Source organism: Bufo gargarizans, chromosome 3 (assembly GCF_014858855.1).
Source record: "Bufo gargarizans isolate SCDJY-AF-19 chromosome 3, ASM1485885v1, whole genome shotgun sequence".
Classification (NCBI taxonomy): domain Eukaryota; kingdom Metazoa; phylum Chordata; class Amphibia; order Anura; family Bufonidae; genus Bufo; species Bufo gargarizans.
Genome location: NC_058082.1, coordinates 114,971,655 through 114,994,798, shown reverse-complemented (window position 1 = coordinate 114,994,798; position 23,144 = coordinate 114,971,655). Strand labels below are relative to the sequence as shown.

Below are 23,144 nucleotides of genomic sequence, written 5' to 3'. Positions count from 1 at the left end.
GATGCTTGCGATTTTCACGCAACCCCATTAATTTCTATGGGGCCTGCGTTACGTGAAAAACGCACAAAGAGGAGCATGCTGCAATTTTCACGCAACGCACAAGTGATGCGTGAAAATCACCGTTCGTGTGCACAGCCCCATAGAAATGAATAGGTCAGGATTCAGTGCATCGCATCCGCGCGGAATACTCGCCCGTGTGAAAGGGGCCTAAGAATGAAACCTACAAAACTATAGTGGAATTGTGTTTTTCCCCCCAATTTCTCCCCCTTTAGAATTTTTGCCAGCTTCCCACTATATTGTATGCAATAATAAATGGTGTCATTAGAAAGTACAATTTTTACCTCACAAAAAAAAAAACGTGAATGGGAAAAAGAAAGTTATGGCTCCTGAAAAGAAGGAAGAAAAAAAAAAAGGCTAAATTACTGCGTCAGGAAGGGGTTAAGACGCACTTAAAGGGATTCTGTCACCAGATTTCACCTTATTACGCTGGCTGACATTAGCGATGTGCTAATGTCAGCTAAACCTAACTAGCCTATTCCAACTTTTATCTATGCCCCCGTTACGCCAGAAAACTAACTTTTATATAATGCTAATTAGCCTCTAGGAGCAGGGAGGGGGGGTGGCGTCGTTCCTGCTCCTAGAGGCTTCGTTCTCCCACCTTTTTCGCCTCCCTCCAAGTCCTGATTGACAGGGCCTGGCAGCGCTCGCATCTGTCTGCCAGCCCTGTGCTCTGGTGAAATCTCGCGCCGTTCAGTATTCGGTGCAGGCGCGGTGGGGAAGCTGGCAGCCTGCGAGCGTCCTTCCCTCACCGCGCCGAATGCTGAGCGGCGCAAGATTTTACCAGATTACAGGGCTGGCAGACAGATGCGAGCGCTGCCAGGCCCTGTCAATCAGGACTTGGAGGGAGGCGAGAAAAAGGTGGGAGAACGGATCCTCTAGGAGCAGGAACAATGCCCCCCCCTTCCCCTGCTCCTAGAGGCTAATGAGCATTTTATAAGTTAGATTTCTGGCGTAACGGGGGCATAGATAAAAGGAGGAATAGGCTAGTTAGGTTTAGCTGACATTAGCACATCGCTAATGTCAGCTAGCTGAATAGGGTTAAATCTGGTGACAGAATCTCTTTAACCACTTCCCAACCGCCTAACGCGCCGATGCGTCCGGGAGGTGGTTGATTTGTTCCTCCTGGACGCATCGGCGCGTCATCTCGCGAGACGCGAGATTACGTCACAGCCGGCCCGCGCATGCGCATCGCGGGCCGGCATTTCGCAGCAAAGTATTTCGTCAGCAACCTGCCGGCCACGATCGTTGGCTGGCAGGTTGCTGATTTTTAAAAAAAACCAATCAGCAGCCATTTAACCCATCATATTAGTAAATATGATGGGGTTATATGGCTGCTGTGCTCCTCTGCTCCTTCTTTTGGTCGGTTGGTTCCAGCAGAGGAGCACACATCACTGTGAGTACCCACTACACCACACTTAGCCCCCAGATCACCCCTATTAACCCTTTGATCACCCCTTCTTGCCCCTGTCAATCACTAGTGAAAGTCACTGGTATTGACCGTTAGGTTTTAGGTATAGTTTAGGCCCCTTGGTTAGGTAGTTTAGGGATCAGTTAGCGCCCAGCCCACCGCACCGCAGTCCGTTATTCGCTGATTAGCGTATCGCTAATCAGCATTTGTACTTTTATAGTATCTGGAAGTGATCAAAACTGATCACGGTCAGATCTATAATTGTATTAGTGTCACTTTAGTTCTCCCTCCACCCAAAACGCAGTGTTTGCCCGATCAGGCCTGATCGGTCGCCCACACGTGCGTTCGCCCACGCTGCACATTCACTTTACACGCACTGCGGCGATAAAAAAATCAGTTTTGATATTTTTTATCAACCGCAGCGACCTCCGGTACTTCGCTAGCCTCCCATTTGTAAGACAGGCTTGCTTTTTTTTTCTTGGGTAGTCTCAGGGAATACCCCTAAATTTAGTTGCCCACATGTCAAACAGGGGGTATTGCTCTGAAGAGGCCTACAGGCTTCTGACCCAGTCGGATGAGGAGTGGGAACACTCATCTGATGAATCCAGCGGGTCAGAATACGAACCTGTAGAAAGCAGTGGCTCTCTGACCCAAAGTTCGGACGAGGAGGCTGAGGTCCCTGATAGCAGCAGGCGTACCCGGCCCCGTGTCGCTAGACCGCGGGTTGCGCAGGATCCGCTTCAAGAGCAGCAGAGTGGGGCTGGTGCTGTCGGATTACGTGGTGAGGCATACACCAGCAGCCCAGCCCTCCCTGGACCTAGTACCAGCACTGCCGTAGAACATGGTGAAGTAGCGAGCACCAGAAGGGCAGTTGAAGCTGGTACGGTGGCACGTGCAGTAGTGACCCCGTCGCAGCCACCACAAAGACGTGCCCGTAGAGCCCCTAGAATCCCAGAGGTGCTGGCAAACCCTGATTGGCAGTCCCCAACTTCAGCCGCACCTGTAGTTCCCCCTTTCACCGCCCAGTCTGGAGTTCGGGTTGAGACAGCTCAGATCGGTTCGGCCCTGGGATTTTTTGAGCTGTTCTTGACTGCGGAGCTCTTAGACTTAGTTGTGGTGGAGACAAACCGGTATGCCACACAATTTATAACCGCTAACCCGGGAAGCTTTTATGCCCAGCCTTTCCGGTGGAAACCAGTCCAAGTTTCCGAAATTAAAACTTTTTGGGGCCTCCTCCTCAACATGGGTCTAACTAAAAAGCATGAATTGCGGTCATATTGGTCCACGAACCCGATTCATCACATGCCCATGTTCTCTGCTGCTATGTCCAGGACACGATTTGAGACCATCCTGCGTTTCCTGCACTTTAGTGACAACACCGCCTCCCGTCCCAGAGGCCACCCTGCTTTTGACCGGCTCCACAAAATTCGGCCCCTCATAGACCATTTCAACCTGAAATTTGCAGATATGTATACCCCAGAGCAAAACATCTGCGTAGACGAGTCCCTTATACATTTTACCGGGCGCCTTGGCTTCAAACAATACATCCCAAGCAAGCGCGCCCGGTATGGGGTGAAATTGTATAAGCTCTGTGAAAGGGCCACAGGCTATACACACAAATTTCGTGTCTATGAGGGAAAAGATCAGACCCTGGAGCCGGTCGGTTGCCCTGACTACCTGGGGAGCAGTGGGAAGATAGTCTGGGACTTGGTGTCACCCTTATTCGGCAAGGGGTACCATCTTTATGTGGACAATTTTTACACAAGTGTGGCCCTCTTTAGGCATTTGTTTCTAGAACGGATTGGCGCCTGTGGTACCGCGCGAACTAGTTGCGCGGGCTTCCCCCAACGGCTCGTTAGCACCCGTCTTGCAAGGGGGCAGAGGGCAGCACTGTGTAACGAAGAACTGCTCACGGTGAAATGGAGAGACAAGCGTGACGTTTACATGCTCTCCTCCATTCACGCAGACACGACAATCCAAATTGAGCGAGCAACCCGTGTCATTGAAAAGCCCCTCTCAGTCCACGACTATAACCTTCACATGGGAGGGGTGGACTTCAATGACCAGATGTTGTCTCCGTATTTAGTTTCCCGCAGAACCAGACGCTGGTATAAGAAGGTGTCTGTATATTTAATTCAATTGGCTCTGTATAATAGTTTTGTTCTCTACAGTAAGGCTGGGAGAACTGGATCCTTCCTCAAATTTCAGGAAGAGATCATCGAGAACCTCCTGTATCCAGGAGGTTCCGTGGCCCCATCCACCAGTGTAGTTAGCCGTCTACACGAGCGACATTTCCCCAATGTCGTTGCTGGTACCTCAACCCACCCGTCACCCCGAAAAAGATGTTGTGTCTGTAGCAGGAGTGGAATAAGGCGTGACACCAGCTATTTCTGTCCTGACTGTCCTGACCACCCTGCCCTATGCTTAGGGGAGTGTTTCCGGAAGTACCACACACAGGTACACCTAGCATAGGGATCATCTCACCAGGACAGGCACACAGGGCTATTAGGGCCCATTCACTCACAGCTGCTGCAAACGTCTCCTTTCACATGGGACAAAGTGCATAACGCACTTCGCCACATCTTTGGGCGATTTGCGCTTTGCACATTGACCCATGGGGAAGGAGAGGTTTGTTCTATAAAGGTAAAAAAAAAAAAAAACACCAGTAAGCAAACACGTTAATGTTTAGTTCAAAAAGTTAAAGTTTACATGTTCTGTTCCAAAGTTAATAAAATTATTGCGTTGTGGCCTGGTTTTTTCTTTTTTTACCTTCCAGGTGGACCAACCGATCGATTAGCTGCAGCACTGATGTGCATTCTGACAGAAGCATTGCGCTGCTGTCAGATTACACGCAAGTTGGTGTATGCGGCGCTGCAAGACGAGATTTTCTCCTCTGCAGTGACAGATACGTTTGCCAAGGCATACGAGCTGAGGAGGAGGCGGCGTTCCTATGCTTTGGCAAACACTTTGTATATATATATATATATATAAAAAAAAAAAAATCCCGGCAATGATTTATTCATCCACATCAATTGATGCGAATGGAGAAATCTGGTTTGCCAGGGCATACGAGCTAAGTGGGTATGGATGTTGGGCGGAGCTCCTATGTCCTGGCAGACGCCTTTCCCCTCCTTTTTTTTTTTGGCAGAGATTTTTTCATCCACATTGATCGATGCGAATGAAGAAATCTGTGCCGTTCATTTTTTTCTTTCAGCCCAGAGGCTGAACGGAAAAAAAAATCTCATTACCTGTATGCTCAATATAAGGAGAATAGCAGAAACTCCTAATGCTGGCCATACATGTAATGATTGCGGAGACCCTCAAATGCCAGGGCAGTACAAACACCCCACAACTGACCCCATTTTGGAAAGAAGACACCCCAAGGTATTTGCTGAGGGGCATATTGAGTCCATGAAAGATTTAAATTTTTGTCCTAAGTTAGCGGAAAGTGAGACTTTGTGAGAAAAAATAAAATAAAATCAATTTCCACTAACTTATGCGAAAAAAAAAGAAATTCTATGAACTTGCCAGGCCCCTCATTGGATACCTTGGGGTGTCTTCTTTCCAAAGTGGGGTCACATGTGGGGTATTTATACTGCCCTGGCTTTTTAGGGGCCCTAAAGCGTGAGAAGAAGTCTGGGATCCAAATGTCTAAAAATGCCCTCCTAAAAGGAATTTGGGCACCTTTGCGCATCTAGGCTGGAAAAAGTGTGACACATCTGGTATCGCCGTACTCAGGAGAAGTTGGGGAATGTGTTTTGGGTTGTCATTTTACATATACCCATGCTGGGTGAGATAAATATCTTGGTCAAATGCCAACTTTGTATAAAAAAATGGGAAAAGTTGTCTTTTGCCAAGATATTTATCTCACCCAGCATGGGTATATGTAAAATGACACCCCAAAACACATTCCCCAACTTCTCCTGAGTACGGCAATACCAGATGTGTGACACTTTTTTGATGCCAAGGTGGGCAAAGGGGCACATATTCCAAAGTGCACCTTTCGGATTTCACCGGTCATTTTTTACACATTTTGATTGCAAAGTTCTTCTCACACATTTGGGCCCCTAAATTGCCAGGGCAGTATAACTACGCCACAAGTGACCCCATTTTGGAAAGAAGACACCCCAAGGTATTCTGTGAGGGGCATGGTGAGTTCCTAGAATTTTTTATTTTTTGTCGCAAGTTAGTGGAATATGAGACTTTGTAAGAAAAAAATAAATAAAAAATCATCATCATTTTCCGCTAACTTGTGACAAAAAATAAAAAGTTCTATGAACTCACTATGCCCATCAGCGAATACCTTAGGGTGTCTACTTTCCGAAATGGGGTCATTTGTGGGGGTTTTCTACTGTCTGGCCATTGTAGAACCTCAGGAATCATGACAGGTGCTCAGAAAGTCAGAGCTGTTTCAAAAAGCGGAAATTCACATTTTTGTACCATAGTTTGTAAACGCTATAACTTTTACCCAAACCATTTTTTTTTTTTTGCCCAAACATTTTTTTTTTATCAAAGACATGTAGAACAATAAATTTGGCGAAAAATTTATATATGGATGTCGTTTTTTTTGCAAAATTTTACAGCTGAAAGTGAAAAATGTCATTTTTTTGCAAAAAAATCGTTACATTTTGATTAATAACAAAAAAAGTAAAAATGTCAGCAGCAATAAAATACCACCAAATGAAAGCTCCATTACCCTGGGTTCAGACCTGAGCGTTTTACAGCGCGTTCCTACGCGCTGTAAAACGCACAACAGGCAAGAACCAATGATTCCCTATGGGAATGGTTCTCACCTGGGCGTTTTACAGCGCGTACGATCGCGCTGTAAAACGCCCGACGCTCAAACAAGTGCTTGAGCTTTTTTTTGGGCGTTTGTCGCGCGTTCCCGCACATAGATATTCGGGAACGCGCGACAATGTGTGCACGGCTGTCTCTGTATGCGCGCTTGTAAACGCCCGTACAAGCGCGCATACAGAGCGCTCCTTTCGGAACGCTCAGGTCTGAACCCAGGGTAAGTGAGAAGAAAAGGAGGTAAAATTCATTTGGGTGGTAAGTTGCATGACCGAGCGATAAACGGTGAAAGTAGTGTAGTGCCGAAGTGTAAAAAGTGCTCTGGTCATGAAGGGGGTTTCAGCTAGCGGGGCTGAACCGTTTTTTTTTTTTTTTCTTTACTAATAATTCCTACACTGCGATCTCATCATACATAAGCTAATTAATGATTTTCGTTCAGTAGAATTAGTTAAAAATCGATTTTTGAAATATGTAAATTATCTTGCTACCAGCAAGTAGGGCGGCTACTTGCTGGTAGCAGCCGCATCCTCCAATGGTAATGACGCCCCCTCTGCTTGTTGATTGACAGGGCCAGCGGACGGGATCTTTCTCTGCTGGCCCTGCCTGTTTTGATTCAATATCTGGCGCCTGCGCCGCAGCCCTCTTCAATCTGCGCAGGCGCACTGAGAGGCGGCCACTCACTCGGCCGCTCCATCCTCAATGCGCCTGCTCCGATGACGTCACATCTACACCCGGCGCAGGCGCATTGAGGAGCGAGCGGCCGAGTGAGTGGCCGCCTCTCAGTGCGCCTGCGCAGATTGAAGAGAGGTACGGCTGCGGCGCAGGCGCCAGATATTGAATCAAAACAGGCAGGGCCAGCAGAGAAAGATCCCGTTCCCTGGCCCTGTCAATCAACAAGCAGAGGGGGCGTCATTACCATTGGAGGATGCGGCTGCTACCAGCAAGTAGCCGCCCTACTTGCTGGTAGCAAGATAATTTACATATTTCAAAAATCGATTTTTAACAAATTCTACTGAATGAAAATCATTAATTAGCTTATGTATGATGAGATCGCAGTGTAGGAATTATTAGTAACTCAAAACAGTTTAAAAAACGGTTTAATGGGGTGACAGAAGCCCTTTAAGATCGGCACAAATTTCCGTACAGATTTATGTGCATTTCTGCACCAAAATCTGCAACGTATAACAGTGTTTTTTTTGGTGCAGACTTGATGCAGTTTTGCCTCATTGAAAAGGGTGAAATCAGCAGCTAAAACCGCAAACATAATTGACGTGCTATTTAATTTGTAAACCGCAAAGCAGGTCAATTTCCACATGGAAAAAATCAGCTAAGTGTACCTAGGATTAGTGTAATCTCGTACACTTTGCTGGTACAGGAATTTTTCCAAAAGGAATCCGCGGTAAAAAAACGCACATATTCCGCAATGTCGGCAGATAGTTGTTCACACAGCACAATCTGCTTCCCAGAAATGATGATCTAATGTGCCGCATAAGGCCTCTTTCACACGGGCGAGTTTTCCGCGCGGGTGCAATGCGTGACGTGAACACATAGCACCCGCACTGAATCTGGACCCATTCAATTCAACGGGTCTGTGTATGTGTGTGTTGGTTTTCACGCACTTAGGCGTTGCGTGAAAATCGCAGCATGTTCTATATTCAGCAATTTTCACGCAACACTGGCCCCATAGAAATGAATGGAGCTGCGTGAAAATCGCAATGCATCCGCAAGCAAGTGCGGATGCGATGCGTTTTTTCACGGATGGTTGCTAAGAGATGTTGTTTGTAAACATTCTGTTTTTTTCACGCGCGTGCAAAACGCATTGCGCCCACATGATAAAAACTGAACGAGATCACAGGCAAAACTGAACGACTTTGCCTGCGAAATCGCGCATCTTTCACTGAACGCATCCGGACCTAATCCAGACACGCTCGTCTGCAAGGGGCCTAAAAACTTCATTTTTGGGCGCCCTCCCCTTTCAAATTTTGCGTTTGCCACTAAAGAGGTTACAAATTAGCGCCGCGTGCAGAGACCCCGTAGGCCGGTCCTATAGGGACTCCTCGCGTCGCTATATGGAGCCTCTGTACGGCATGGTAGTATGTGACAGAATCTGCCAGGGAACATTCTGATAGAATTGCTGACAATTTATTAGGGTGTGACCCCAAACTGCAATCTGGCAGAGAGCTCAGGCCCAAAACCAGCTCCCTTCCCCCTTCTCTGTGGCTCCCACTGGCCCAGCACCTACTCTCTAGCCTCCTGTACCATGTATCACCCTCCACCGGTTGCCATGTCTACCAAATGCTCAGGCACCCTCAGCACTCCCCCCTCACAGGGCGGTTCTATGGCAGGAGCCGCAGCATCAGCAAAACCGCAGCCTCCAAACCTGGCGCTCCGCTTCCTAGAATGCACTGCGGGCGGCGCATGCGCGGTTCCAGGCTATACTAGCGTGGCAGGTCGCGAGTGCGCAGCCTCAGTCACACGTGGTTCTCCGGTGCTGCTGCTGCTCGGTGCTGTGCGGGAGGCTCCGGCTGCAGGTTCCTGTGCGGCCACGCATCATGTTACCGTTCTCATTGCGGCGTCTGGTCCAGGTGAGTGGCACGGAGGTGGGGGCAGCACAGCGGCCGCCTGTCAGTGTGCAGCATCCTGCCACCAGCTCGCTCATAGGGCAGTGATGCAGTCCCATCAGTTCTGCTAACTTTTTGCACGTGACTTGGTCTCTTTGCCATTATGGAATTGTGAGCGATGATGCGATCCGGTCAGTGTACTCCGCTGCGGTTTATGTTGGCGCTGTATAGAATAGAATATTTATGGTGGCAGCACATTTCTTATGTGCAGGAAGGATTGATGCACTTGCTGCAGTCAGTACTATGCGAGTGCACCCTGTGGGACCCAACAGTAGGGGGTTCCAGGTCTTTATCCTAAGGGTAGGTCATCAATACCCATCAGTGGGGGTCCGACACCTGATACCGCTGCCGATCAGGTGTTAGAGGCCGCGGTGCTCTGGTGAGCCCCACAACCTCCACGCAGCTTACCAGCACAGCGCCATACATTGTACAATGGTCTTTTCTGACCCATCGTAAATCAGACTCGGCATACAATGTCTCAGACTCAGACCCAACCAATCCAGGCCACTTCTCTGGTAAAATAACTGGATTAGTTACTAGTTAGCAGCTATTTCTGGCTGTTATAAGTAAGGACTTGTTTTAGCTGTCTTAGGGCTCTCTCACACTTGCGTTGTTCTTTTCCGGCATAGAGTTCCGTCGTTGGGGCTCAATACCGGAAAATATCGTTGGGGCTCAATACCGGATCAGTTTTATCCCCATGCATTTTGAATGGAGAGCAATCCGTTCAGGATGTCTTCAGTTCCGGACCGGACCGTTTTTTGGCCGGAGAAAATACCGCAGCATGCTGCGCTTTTTGCCCTGGCCAGAAATCCTGAACACTTGCCGCAAGGCCGGATACGGAATGAATGCCCATTGAAAGGCATTGATCCGGATCCGGCCTTAAGCTAAACATCGTTTCGGCGCATTACCGGATCCGACGTTTAGCTTTTTCTGAATGGTTACCATGGCTGCGAGGACACTAAAGTCCTGTTTGCCATGGTAAAGTGTAGTGGGGAGCGGGGGAGCAGTATACTTACCTTCCGTGCGGCTCCCGGGGCGCTTCAGAGTGACGTCAGGGCGCCCCACGCGCATGAATGATGTGGTTGCATGGATCACGTCATCCATGCGCCTGGGGCGCTCTGACGTCACTCTGGAGCGCCCCGGGAGCCGTGCGGACTGTAAGTATACTGCTCCCCACTACTACTATGGCAACCAGGACTTTAATAGCGTCCTGGCTGCCATGGTAACACTGAACGCATTTTGAAGACTGATCCGTCTTCAAATGCTTTCAGTTCACTTGCGTTTTTCCGGATCCGGCGTGTAATTCCGGCAAATGGAGTACACGACTGATCCGGACAACGCAAGTGTGAAAGAGCCCTTAAGGTACTTTCACACTAGCGTTATTCTTTTCCGGCACTGAGTTCCATCCTAGGGGCTCAATACCGGAAAAGAACTGATCAGTTTTATCCTAATTCATTCTAAATGGAGAACAATCTGTTCAGGATGCATCAGGATGTCTTCAGTTCAGTCTTTTTTGCCTTTTCCAGAACACATGCCGGATCCAGCATTTTTTCCCATTGACATGCATTAATGCCGGATCCAGCCCCAAATGTGCCGGCAAAACGGATCAGTTTTTGCGGTCTGCGAATGCTCAGACCGCAAAAAATGTGAAAAAATAAATAAATGCCGGATCTGTTTTTCCAGATGACACTGGAGAGACTGATCCGGCATTTCAATTCATTTGTCAGACTGATCAGGATCCTGATCCATATGACAAATGCCATCAGTTTGCATACGTTTTGACAGATCCGGCAGGCAGTTCCTGCGACGGAACTGCCTGCCGGAATCCTCTGCCGCAAGTGTGAAAGTAGCCTTAGTTATTTGCTTATTTTTTGAAAACATAATTTTTTTTCTTATCTTGGATGACCTTTTGGGATTTGGAACCGATTACTCAACATACAATGGTCATCCTGGAACCAATTAAAGGCGTTGTCCGGGTTCAGTCAGATCCATAAATATTGGGACAGCAACACAATTCTGACATTTTTTTGCTCTATACACCACCACAATGGATTTGAAATGAAACAAACAAGATGCGCTTTAACTGCAGACTGTCAGCTTTAATTTGAGGGTATTTACATCCAAATCGGGTGAACGGTGTAGGAATTACAACAGTTTGCATATGTGCCTCCTACTTGTTAAGGAACCAAAAGTAATGGGCCAATTGGCTTCTCAGCTGTTCCATGGCCAGGTGTGTGTTATTCCCTCATTATCCCAATTACAACGAGCAGATAAAAGGTCCAGAGTTCATTTCAAGTGTGCTATTTGCATTTGGAATCTGTTGCTGTCAACTCTCAAGATGAGATCCAAAGAACTGTCACTATCAGTGAAGCAAGCCATCATTAGGCTGAAAAAGCACAAAAAAACCATCAGAGAGATAGCAAAAACATTAGGCTTGGCCAAAACAACTGTTTGGCGCATTCTTAAAAAGGAACGCACCGGTGAGCTCAGCAACACCGAAAGACCACTGAAATCAACTGTAGTGGATGACCGAAGAATTCTTTCCCTGGTGAAGAAAACACATTTCACAACAGTTGGCCGGATCAAGAACACTCTCCAGGAGGTAGGTGTATGTGTGTCAACGTCAACAATCAAGAGAAGACTTCACCAGAGTGAATACAGAGGGTTCACCACAAGATGTAAACCATTGGTGAGCCTCAAAAACAGGAAGGCCAGATTAGAGTTTGCCAAACAACATCTAAAAAAGCCTTCACAGTTCTGGAACAACATCCTATGGACACATGAGACCAAGATCAACTTGTACCAGAGTGATGGGAAGAGAAGAGTATGGAGAAGGAAAGGAACTGCTCATGATCCTAAGCATACCACCTCATCAGTGAAGCATGGAGGTGGTAGTGTCATGGCGTGGGCATGTATGGCTGCCAATGGAACTGGTTCTCTTGTATTTATTGATGATGTGACTGCTGACAAAAGCAGCAGGATGAATTCTGAAGTGTTTCGGGCAATATTATCTGCTCATGTTCAGCCAAATGCTTCAGAACTCATTGGACGGCGCTTCACAGAGCAGATGGACAATGACCCAAAGCATACTGCAAAAGCAACCAAAGAGTTTTTTTAAGGGAAAGAAGTGGAATGTTATGCAATGGCCAAGTCAATCACCTGACCTGTTCCGATTGAGCATGCATTTCACTTGCTGAAGACAAAACTGAGGGGAAAATGCCCCAAGAACAAGCAGACAGTTGCAGTAGAGGCCTGGCAGAGCATCAGCGTCTGGTGATGTCTATGCGTTCCAAACTTCAGGCTGTAATTGACTGCAAAGGATTTGCAACCAAGTATTAAAAAGTGAAAGTTTGATTTATGATTATTATTCTGTCTCCTTACTTTTGGTCCCTTAACAAGTAGGAGGCACATATGCAAACTGTTGTAATTCCTACACCGTTCACCTGATTTGGATGTAAATACCCTCAAATTAAAGCCGACAGTCTGCAGTTAAAGCACATCTTGTTTGTTTCATTTCAAATCCATTGTGGTGGTGTATAGAGCCAAAAATCTTAGAATTGAGCTGATGTCCCAATATTTATGGACCTGACTGTACCTCCATTTTCACCCAGGCAGCCCCCCTGACTTGAGCATCGGAGGGCAGGCAAAGGCATTTTCAGGAGTTTAGATGACAAACCGGGCTCTCCATGGGGCTGCCAGGAAGCCCGGTGACATAAGTCACTGATGGGCGGGCTTTAGCGCTGCCCTAGCCAGTAAAACGGCTAAGGCAGCGGTAAAGCACGCCCATTAGAGCCGTTGACGTCATTGAACACACTTCTGGGCGGAAGCCTTCTGGCAGTGTGTTGTAAACAAAAAAGCCCTTGCCCGATATAGCGCAGGGCAAGGGAGCGCATCGGAGCTCCGATGCGAACATCAGGTGGGCTGCCTGGGTGAAAATATGGGTATGTACAACCCCTTTAATATTGTAACTTGAGAGACCACTGTATAATTGCTGTGTATGGTACTGCAGCCCAGTACCACTTTCTTGAATGGGACGAAGCTGCACGTAGGCCATGTGACCGATGCACGTGACATCACTGACCGAATCCTCGATTTTAATAAATTTGCATCGAGGATTTTTTTTTTTTTTTTTGTCGAATTACTTGATTCAATCAAACAATTATTTCAGCCCTAAGTCAAACTGAAGCATAAAGAGTAATTGCACTTTTTTTTTCTTTTAATTTTTGATCTGTCATAGGGACATATCAGGAGTGTTGATCGGCGGGGGTCACAGCTCTGAGACCCCCACTGATCGCTAGAACGAGGGGTCAAAAGCTCTCAGCAGAGCGCAGGTTCTCCTGGCTGCTGAGTGCAAGACGTGCTCAGACTTTCTATTGAAACCATCTACAGTCTCGCTTGGCTGAGCGCTTCTGACCCTCCGTTCTAGCGATCGGGGGGGGGGTCTCAGAACTGTGACCCCCCCCGCCGTTCAGCACTACTGATATGTATCCCATATAGCAATACCGTCCGGTTTGAATCACACTGTCACTTGGAGCTGAAAAAAGTCATCAATTCATCTGCACTCGTAAGTGTGTATAAAAGTGTGTATCTAGCGTGGTATTCGTACCAGTTCTTCGGTTAAGTGAGATCTCCCGCTCCTCTGTACGCAACACAACAATATAGCAGGACTTTCTGCTGTGATCTTCCAGGACCTACGTGGCATCCCACGTGGTTCACTGCTTGGTCATGTGCCGCTGACGTCTTCTGCGCGGGGATTCAAATCACCTGTATCCGAATGTTGGTAAATTCGTACGTGATCAATGGTCAAGATGTTGAAAGATACATGCCAAATTAATATGAAGAGCTCCTACGCTGATGATCCCTCACTGTTATTACCAAACGTGTTTCGGGGGGGGACCCCTTCAGTGGTTTTTCTGAATAGTAACAGTGAGGGATCATCGGTGTAGGAGCTCTTCATATTATTAATTTGGCGTGTATCTTTCAACATCTTGACCATTGATCACGTACAAATTTACCTACATTCGGATACAGATGATTTGAATCCCCGCGCAGAAGACGTCAGCGCCACATGACCAAGCAGTGAACCACATAGATCCTGGAAGATCACAGCAGAAAGTCCTGCTATATCGTTGTGTTGCGTACAGAGGAGCGGGAGATCTCACCTAACCGAAGAACTGGTACGAATACCACGCTAGACAAAAGAATCGGATAAAGACGTGGTAACGTACAATCAATTAATATAATGGCACCCCTCTTTTATACACACTTACGAGTGCAGATGAATTGATGACTTTTTCCAGCAAGTGACAACAGTGTAATTCAAACTGGACGGTATTGCTATATGGGATACCTATTCCCCTATTTGCGGCCATTGCAATAACAGATATTGGGACTTAGTGTTAAGAGCGGTATATGATTGCATTCTTTAACTTTTTCTTTTTGCAATTGTGTTTTATGATATGTTTTAAATTGCATGTGATATTGTAGATTGTCATATTTTATGCTTAATTATATAAAGTCGAGTGTGGATACTGACTATCGTGTGTTTGCCTGATATTTTGAGTGACCCCCCTATCCAAGTTTTATACAATATTCACGCACCAGCATTTGGGAGTGCTGAGGGGCTGTGCACCAATCCAGAAGTGGTACAGTGAGAGAGCCACCATCCTTTTTTACTCCTGATATGTCCCTATGACATTTTGAAAATTGAAAAAAAAATTAGTTACTCTTTAAAATGTGGATGTGGTTGGTAGGTGTACATAGCATCCTGTGTGCAGGTCTGAATGTCCTCCCCAGCTGCCTCTGCTCCAACATTTCAGCCGTCTTTATCAAACCAGTAAAAAAGATGGTTTAAAGACTTGCCTAATGGTATCTGGTTGTAACCTCTGCTGTATCTGGCTGCCTGTGAGCCATATGGGATAGTCTGATATACATTTGTGGACAGCAAGTAGAAAACGCCCATGGGTGATTGTGCCCACAGTGTGAGCTGCTTGTAGGCCCTCGGTAATCATTGGCCTAAAAAACTTCCAGTCAACAATTAAAATGGCCTATTCCTCCAGTCACATTCTTGTCCCACACCTGAGCCTGTGGCAGTGGTGAGAGGAGCAGCTGCCACACCTCGTCTCCGGGGCAAATTAGAAGCCTACATGGGAAATCCAGCTAGTAGCCTTGTAGACATTAGGTTGTTTGCCCACCCCATGGAAAAATATCTTGGCGGGAAATTATCATCAAGGGAATATTTGAATCTGTATTTGTTTGTGCCTGGATTGGATTACTTTATGCCACATTTATCAAATGTCACAAGTAGTTTGAAAAAGTTGTCTTATTCTTAAAGGGATAATGCAAGAATGGGGATCTGCTGGACCTGCAAAGAAAAGATGACTTAAGCCTCATTCACACGTCCGTGCTCAAATCCGTGAGCAGATAGTCAGTGATGTGTCCGTGAAGGATCTGTGTTGGGTCCATGTGTCTGTTTTTTCCTGTCCATGTTTCACTGACACTGAACAGCTGAAAAATAATTTTCAAAGCATCTGTGTTGCATCTGGTTTTGACGGACCCATAGACTATAATGGGCTTGAGGGATCCAGGAACATGGTCCAAGATGGGACACTCATTCGTGTTGAAAACACGGACCGTGCTAAAACACTGATGTGTGAATACACACATTTAAATGAATGTGGACGTGTGCTGTCCGCGGAGAACTCGTACAGCACACGCACGTGAAACACTGACGTATGAATGAGGCTTTAGGCTACTTTCACATTGGCGTTTTGGCTTTCCGTTTCTGAGATCCATCATGGGCTCTCACAAGCGGTCCAAAATGGATCAGTTTTGCCCTAATGCATTCTGAATGGAAAAGGATCCGCTCATAATGCATCAGTTTGCCTCCAATCAGTCTGCATTCCACTCTGGAAGCGGACACGAAAACGGCCAAATACCATAAGAGGGACTGAACTGATGCATATTGAACAGAATGCTCTCCATTCAGAATGCATAAGGATTAAATCAGTTTTTTTTCCCCTCACCCGTGACGGCACTCATGCGGACTAGTGTTATTCTTTTCCGGTATTGAGTTCCGTCCTAGGGGCTCAATACCAGAAAATAATACTCTTACCGGTAAAAAAAATGTTCTTGAAACCCATGCGACTAGGACCTCCCATCCAGGACAGGAAACTTGAATAAAATGGTTCACACCCCCACCACACCTCAGTTCAAGTTTCCTGTCCTCCTACCGTTGCTTGGTTCTCACCTGGGAAGGTCTGGGTCTACTAGACCATAAAGGGACCTATCCCTGGTGCCGTCAGTCCTGGGGGAGCCCCTGTCTGGACCTGCTCTTCCTCCTGCCTCCTTCCAAGCCTTATTGGTGAGCCGCTGTGGCAGTGTTCAGGTGGCTCCTGGTCCATTGCAAGATGGCGGTGCATGCTTCTCTGGCCTTCTGCGCATGCCTGCCGGGACGGCCCCTTCCGGTCTAATAATGTCATTTCTGGGCACTGCCAGATGAGGTGTGGGCATCCTCATGCTTTGGATTAGACGTTTTTGGGCCAAGGTTTAAAAGAAGCCAAGGCGCGTTTTATAAATTGGCAGCCAGTCTTGTGTGCACACAGTGCTGTGCAAGATCTGTGTTTCCACCAGCATGTCGGAACCAGGTGATGCAGGACGCGCCAACCCCCTGGAGCCCTTGAGGTCCACAAGCCCGGTATTGGTCCTGAGTGGGGAAGCCTGACTCCACTATTGGTGAGATTCATCCTCTCCTAATTAATTTGGGGTGTTTCGCTTTATTGTTATAGGTAGCAAAAAACACCAAAGAACTCATCCAGAAAGACTAAACATAAAGAATGTGGAGGATGTAGAGTAGCCTTAGCAACCTCTTATATTAAACCTCCTATGTCAAGCATGTATAGATAAGTTATCTATATAGGTTATGAAGGAGTCTCACAGCTTATCCAGAAATATTAAGGCCTTGGTATGGTCAGAAGTTAAATCTTCTATTAAATCACCTGGTCAGAGTCCCCCAAGGTCTACCTATAATAAGGACTCTGATTCTGATTTTTCTGGGGAGGACAAGGATAAAGAATCCGGCCAGGCCTCATCAGATGATTTCTTCTCTTCAGATGAGGATTCAGTAGGGAGGGCTATTTTTCCACCCGAAGATACAGAGCCTTTACATCCACCATGCAATTAGAGGATGTAAAACAGCATAAATCTATTGCTGACCAGGTTCTTGAGGGATCTCGGCCCTAAAAGGCATAGAGTTTTCCCCGTTCATAAAAATATGGAAGCCCTGATAGAAAATGTTTCATTCCTAATTCTGTAAAGAAAATCTCAGTTTGAGGAGTCGGTAGCGGGCATCTGGGACAGAGCCCCCACGGTAGATGCCCCGGTAGCTAAAATAGCCAAAATATCTGCTCTACCATTTGATGATTTAGGCTGCTTAGGAGATCCGTTAGAAAAAAAAAGCAGACGTCTATCTTAGACGTGCTTGGGAGTCTGCTTCAACAAGTCTTAGGCTGGCCATTGCCGTCTCTTGGGTCTCCAGGTCCTTAAGGCTATGGTTAGATCAGCTGGAGTCGCATGTTAATGACAAAAGACCTAGAGAGGAATTACTATCTTCCCTCCCTACCTGTTCTAAAGCCGCGGACGCCTCTACTGATGTGATTTGTTTTTCCTGCCAGAGCAGCTGCCATGTCTAATGCAGCTAAATGGGCTATCTGGCTTAAATCATGAAAGGGGGATCAGGGTTCTAAGTCTAGACTTTGCTCTCTTCCATGTGAGGGTTCTAGGTTGTTTTGGTTCCTCGCTTGATGACCTCCTAGACAGGGCCTCGGATAAGAGGGGGTTTCCCGGTTCCTCAGACAACTTCCTTTTTTCGTAAATCCCAGGCCGTTTTTCAAAGACAAAGGAGTAGGCAAGGTGACAGGAGAGACGGGGAGAAATTTCCTAAAAGATCTTTATTATTATTATTATTATTATTATTATTATTATTGATGCCAGATCTCAGGTGGGGGAAGACTGTCTCAGTTTCTCCCAGCCTGGAGGTCCATTTCTTAGAACAAATGTATCTTAAGTGTGATAGAATATGATTCAGGCTGGAATTCCTTTCTCATCCACCAGATTTTTGCCCAGACAGCTTGTCTAGAAAGAAGAAATGCTTTGGAGTTAGAAGTTTTCTCTCTCTTGGACAAAGGGGTCGTTTGCCCGGAACCCAAAACAGAGAGGGACAAAGGGTTTTATTCCCCTCTATTCTTGGTGAAGAAACCCAATGGAACATTCAGAGTGATTTTAAATCTAAAAAAATTAAACAAATCTCTGGTCTACAAAAAATTTTGTATGGAGACTAAAAAAATCAACTGTTAAACCACCTCTTCCGGGATTGCTGGATGGCAAGCTTGGATCTGGAGGATGCATATTACCATTTTCCAATCTGTTTCCTCCCAGAAGTTTTTAAGAACAGCAGTCTGGGTCCAGGGAGAGTTACTGCATCTCCAATACAGAGCGCTGCCCTTTGGGGTCTTTACCAAAGTAGTAGCAGAAGAAGTAGCTGCTTTTGTTAGACTGTCTGGAATTGCATTAGTGCCCTATCTTGACGATTTGTTAATAGTCTCTCAATCAAAAGAGAGACTAGAAAAGAATATAAAATTCCTCTGCTCCACTTTGCAAAATCTATGATGGAAAATAAATTGTAAAAAATTATACCTAATTTCTTCTCAGGTTTGCATTTTCTTAGTAATTCAGCTGGACTTCTATCTGCAAATAAGTTTTCTTCCGCTTCCAAGGCAGGAGTCAATCGGGGCACAATTATGGTCAGTCTTCCTTTCTTACCAGTGTACTTTCAGGGAAGCAATGGTGGCACTTGGGCAGATTAAATCAGTGATTCCAGCAGTACCTTATGTACAGATCCACTCCAGAGAGCTTTAAGCAAACATCCTAAAATCATGGGACGGCTCCCCTTATTCCTTGGATCAGAGTTTCCACCTTTCTTCAAAGACAAGAATCTCTGTGTTGTGGTGGACAATTCCAGAGAATCTATCTGCAGGGGTTCCATGGACATTTGTAAACCTAACTATAATTACCACAGACGCCAGCCCTTGGGGTTGGGGGACCCGCTCCCAGAACAGGTGCTGGCAGGGGAGATGGGACTTGAACACGAGGAAAGCATCCTCCAAGTTAAAGGCTGTAGAGATGGCACTGAAGTTGGCTATACCAGAGGTAAAAAACAGGAGGATTTTCTTCTATTCCGACAATTCTAAAACAGTGGCCTACATAAACCATTAGTAATAGACGGGTTGGCACAGGACTGGAGTTAGGGTATGCCTTCCCTCCATTTTGCCTTATTCCCCAGGTTTTGAAGAAAATAGAAAGAAAGGGGGCCTTGGTTATCCGGATGGCTCCAATGTGGCCAAAGAGGTCCTTGTACTCCAGTCTGCTAAAGTTGGCAGTAGAGCCTCTGTGGACCCTTCCGTTGAAAGAGGATCTTCTGTACCAGGGTCCGCTAGTCCATCCCAGCCCAGAAATTCTCCACCTCTGTGTGGATTTTGAAAGGGAAGTTTGGTCTAGAAGGTGATTATCCGCCAAAGTAGTCTCCACTATGCTGAAGAGTAGGAAGGTGGTTACCTCAAGAAAATATAACAAAGTTGGAATGTTTTTTCAGCCTTCTTAGGGCTCTTTCACACCTGCGTTCTTTTCTTCCGGCATAGAGTTCCGTCGTCGGGGCTCTATGCCGGAAGAATCCTGATCAGTTTTATCCTAATGCATTCTGAATGGAGTAAAATCCGTTCAGGATGTCTTCAGTTCCGTAACGGAACGTTTTTTGGCCGGAGAAAATACCGCAGCATGCTGCGCTTTTTGCTCTGGCCAAAAATCCTGAAGACTTGCCGCAAGGCCGGATCCGGAATTAATGCCCATTGAAAGGCATTGATCCGGATCCGGCCTTAAGCTAAATGTCGTTTCGGCGCATTGCCGGATCCGACGTTTAGCTTTTTCTGAATGGTTACCATGGCTGCCGGGACGCTAAAGTCCTGGCAGCCATGGTAAAGTGTAGCGGGGGAGCAGCATACTTGCCATCCGTGCGGCTCCCGGGGCGCTCCAGAGTGACGTCAGGGTGCCCCACGCGCATGGATGACGTGATCGCATGGCACGTCATCCATGCGCATGGGGCGCTCTGACGTCACTCTGGAGCGCCCCGGGAGCCGCGCGGACTGTAAGTATACCGCTCCCCCGCTCCTACTATGGCAACCAGGACTTTAATGGCGTCCTGGCTGCCATAGTAACACTGAAAGCATTTTGAAGACGGATCCGTCTTCAAATGCTTTCAGTACACTTGCGTTTTTCCGGATCCGGCGTGTAATTCCGGCAAGTGGAGTACACGCCGGATCCGGACAATGAAAGTGTGAAAGAGGCCTTAGGACATAGCCCAGACCCCTTTAAGTCTCCTGAAATAACAAAGATCCTAGAGTTTTTGCAAGCAGGGCTAGACAGGAATCTTAAAGAATCTACATTGAAACTCTAGGTAGCTGCTTTTTTTTCTTTGATTCCAGATTAGCAGATCATCCATGGGTTAAAAGACCGTTGGCAGCGTCGAGAATGCACCCTTCTTTAAGACCCTTGTCTTCCCCCTGGGATTTGAATACTGTCCTTTCAGCCCTTTCGCAAAAGCTGTTTGAACCATTAAGTGAGATTTCTATTAAAATGCTTACTTTCAAAATGGTCTTCCTTTTAGCTATAACATCTGCTAGACGGGTTTCAGAAATTCAGGCTTTCTCTGCCTTTCCTCACTATACTACCATTTTAGAGGACAAGTTGATTATTAGACCGCTTCCATCCTTTCAGTCTAAGGTGGACTTTTAGTCTGGAGCCCTAAGGACAGAGCTCAATACCAGAAAAGAATAAAGTTAGTGTGAAAGTACCCTAAATGACAAAATACAAGAAATCATATAAGTATTTGAATTAGAGGAAATGAGAAAACAAGACTACCGTATTTTTAGCCCCATAAGACTCACCTAGGTTTTAGAGGAGGAAAATTAGAAAAAAAAATATTTTTCATTATACCTCAGGTCAGACCCCTAATGGTAATAAGACCCTCAATTAGACCTCAGATCAGAGCCCAATATAAAGACCCCCTCCCAGTCAGACTTCAGATGAGACCCCATGCCTTATATCAGCCCCCTGCTATATCTCATAACCCCCAGCCATGTTTTATCAGCTGACATCCGAGGACCAGGAAGCGGTGAGCAGTGTCGAGTTCAAACGAGTATAAGCGCAAATGCTGAAATCTTCCTGTAGGGGCTGCATATCACATTATGGATAGGTATAAATGAAAATAAAGCTGGTAGACGATGGCAATAGCCAAAAATGGAGAAAGACGGCAAAAACTAAAAATGGGGCAAAACGTGTAAATATGACACAAAAATTTGTTTGGGCTGATCCTACAATAATGTGATAAGGTGTTAATTACAAAACAGTCATTAGATGGTTCACTGTGGATCGAGGTTAAGGATGACAATGTTGCGACATATTATGAGATGCATCCAATTTCACAAATTGAGACCTATTGGCTAGACTATACTCTGCCGGGTCCCTTTGATAGAAAGAATGAAACTCTCCTAGTTGCCATGGGAAGAGAATAGTGATTTGAGGAAGGTGATTTGGTCTCCTGAGGTCTGTTTGTATTAAGTACTGTGTGGACAGGAAGTGTTACCTCTAGACAGGAAGTAAATGTGACACATGGTCAGAAAGTATTAGAAGACTGGTGCTGGTAGGAGGTTAAAAAGAGCTCCTTTTGTGTCCCCAAATCTGGTACATTTCCTTAAGGGTCCATTCACATGTCCGTAAGTGTTTTTTAAGGTCTGCAAATTGCGGATCCGCAAAACAGACACCGGCCATGTGCGTTCCGCATTTTGCGGACCGCACATGGCTGGCACTAAAATAGAAATGCTTTTTCTTGACCGTGTCTGCTGACAAGAAAAGGACATGTTCTATTTTTATTTTTTATTTTTTTTGCGGGGCCGCGGAACTGAAGTGCAGATGCGGACATCACACTGTATGCTGTCCGCATAATTTGCGGCCCCATTGAAAATGAATGGGTCCGCACCCGTTCTGCAAAATTGCGGAATGGATCTGGACCCATTTGACAGACGTGTGAATGGACCCTAAAAATAGATAGGCAACCAGACTGTTTTATAGACCCCAGATAGCCATAGCTTTTTGTAAACCCCTGACAGCGCAGTACATCGTCCTCTGTGCCCGCTCAGAGCATTTAAGAAATAGGTTGCATGTGAGGATGAATGTTTTAATCAACATTTCCTCTGCGTCCGGTGCGTTCTTCAGTTTTCCTGATGGATACAGAAGGGTTAATACTGATGCTACCTGAGTGGCATGCACAGTGAGAATTGGCATTGTGTTATCTGCCGGAGTAAGTGGCTGGAAATGGGTTTATTAAGATCTCTTCGGAGACACGGCGCGCTCCGTTGACTTTATAGCCCAATTTTGTTGGCTTTGTACCTTGCAGCTGTGTGTGTCTGCACATCTCTTGCATAAAAGCCATTTTCCAGCAGCCACAGCTGGCCGGCCCCGGCCTGACTGCTCCGAGTGTGGATTTTCTTATTATCTGGAAGCGCTGGACCTTGATTGTTAGTACACGCTCCCTATGGGGGGCAGCGGAGCAGACATTGCACCAAGTCACTGAGCCGGAGGAGTCCGCACAGGGCTGGCTGATGTTCTTTGGACTTGAACTCTGTGCGGATTGTGTGCAGAGCCCTTCTGTCAATGAGTAGCCATCGATAGAGGCGTGTGGCGCCCAGGCTTCATGTCATTGGATAGCACTTAAAGAGGAGTTGTCCCCTCTCCTGACAGGTCTGTTGTAGTAACTACATGCATTCCCCATGTAATATCAGTTCTGGAGAATCTATTCCTATAGCTCTGTTGTGCCATTCCTATATTATTTCTACTAGAAGTTTATGAATGGATTGTCAGCAGTCTGCAGTAAAGGTACAGATGGGTGTTACCAGCTGGGGGGGGGGGTGTCCTCGCACAGTCTGACACTGCTAGCACTCATAGGACAGAGTTGGACACACCCACTACTGGTAACACCCAGCAGTACCTTTACTGCAGACCGCTGGCAATTTATATGCAAACTTCTAGCAGGAATAATACAGGAATGGCGCAGCACAAAGGGATGAGTAGATGATCCAGAATTGTTGTTGCATGGGGAATGCAAGTGGTTACTAAAACAGGCATGTCAGGAGGGGGGGCACGTCCTCTATAAATAT

At 46.5% G+C, this 23,144-nt stretch overlaps 1 protein-coding gene across 1 annotated transcript in view; it reads left to right on the top strand.

The window, feature by feature from the left end:
- The first annotated feature begins 8,697 nt into the window (after positions 1-8,697).
- The window catches only part of SHMT2 (serine hydroxymethyltransferase 2), a 78,696-nt gene continuing 64,249 nt past the window's right edge, over positions 8,698-23,144 (top strand). Inside the window, exon 1 of the mRNA XM_044285041.1 lies at positions 8,698-8,844. Coding sequence (XP_044140976.1) covers positions 8,812-8,844 — 33 coding nt within the window. The 5' untranslated portion in view covers positions 8,698-8,811. The remainder of the gene's footprint in view (positions 8,845-23,144) is intronic.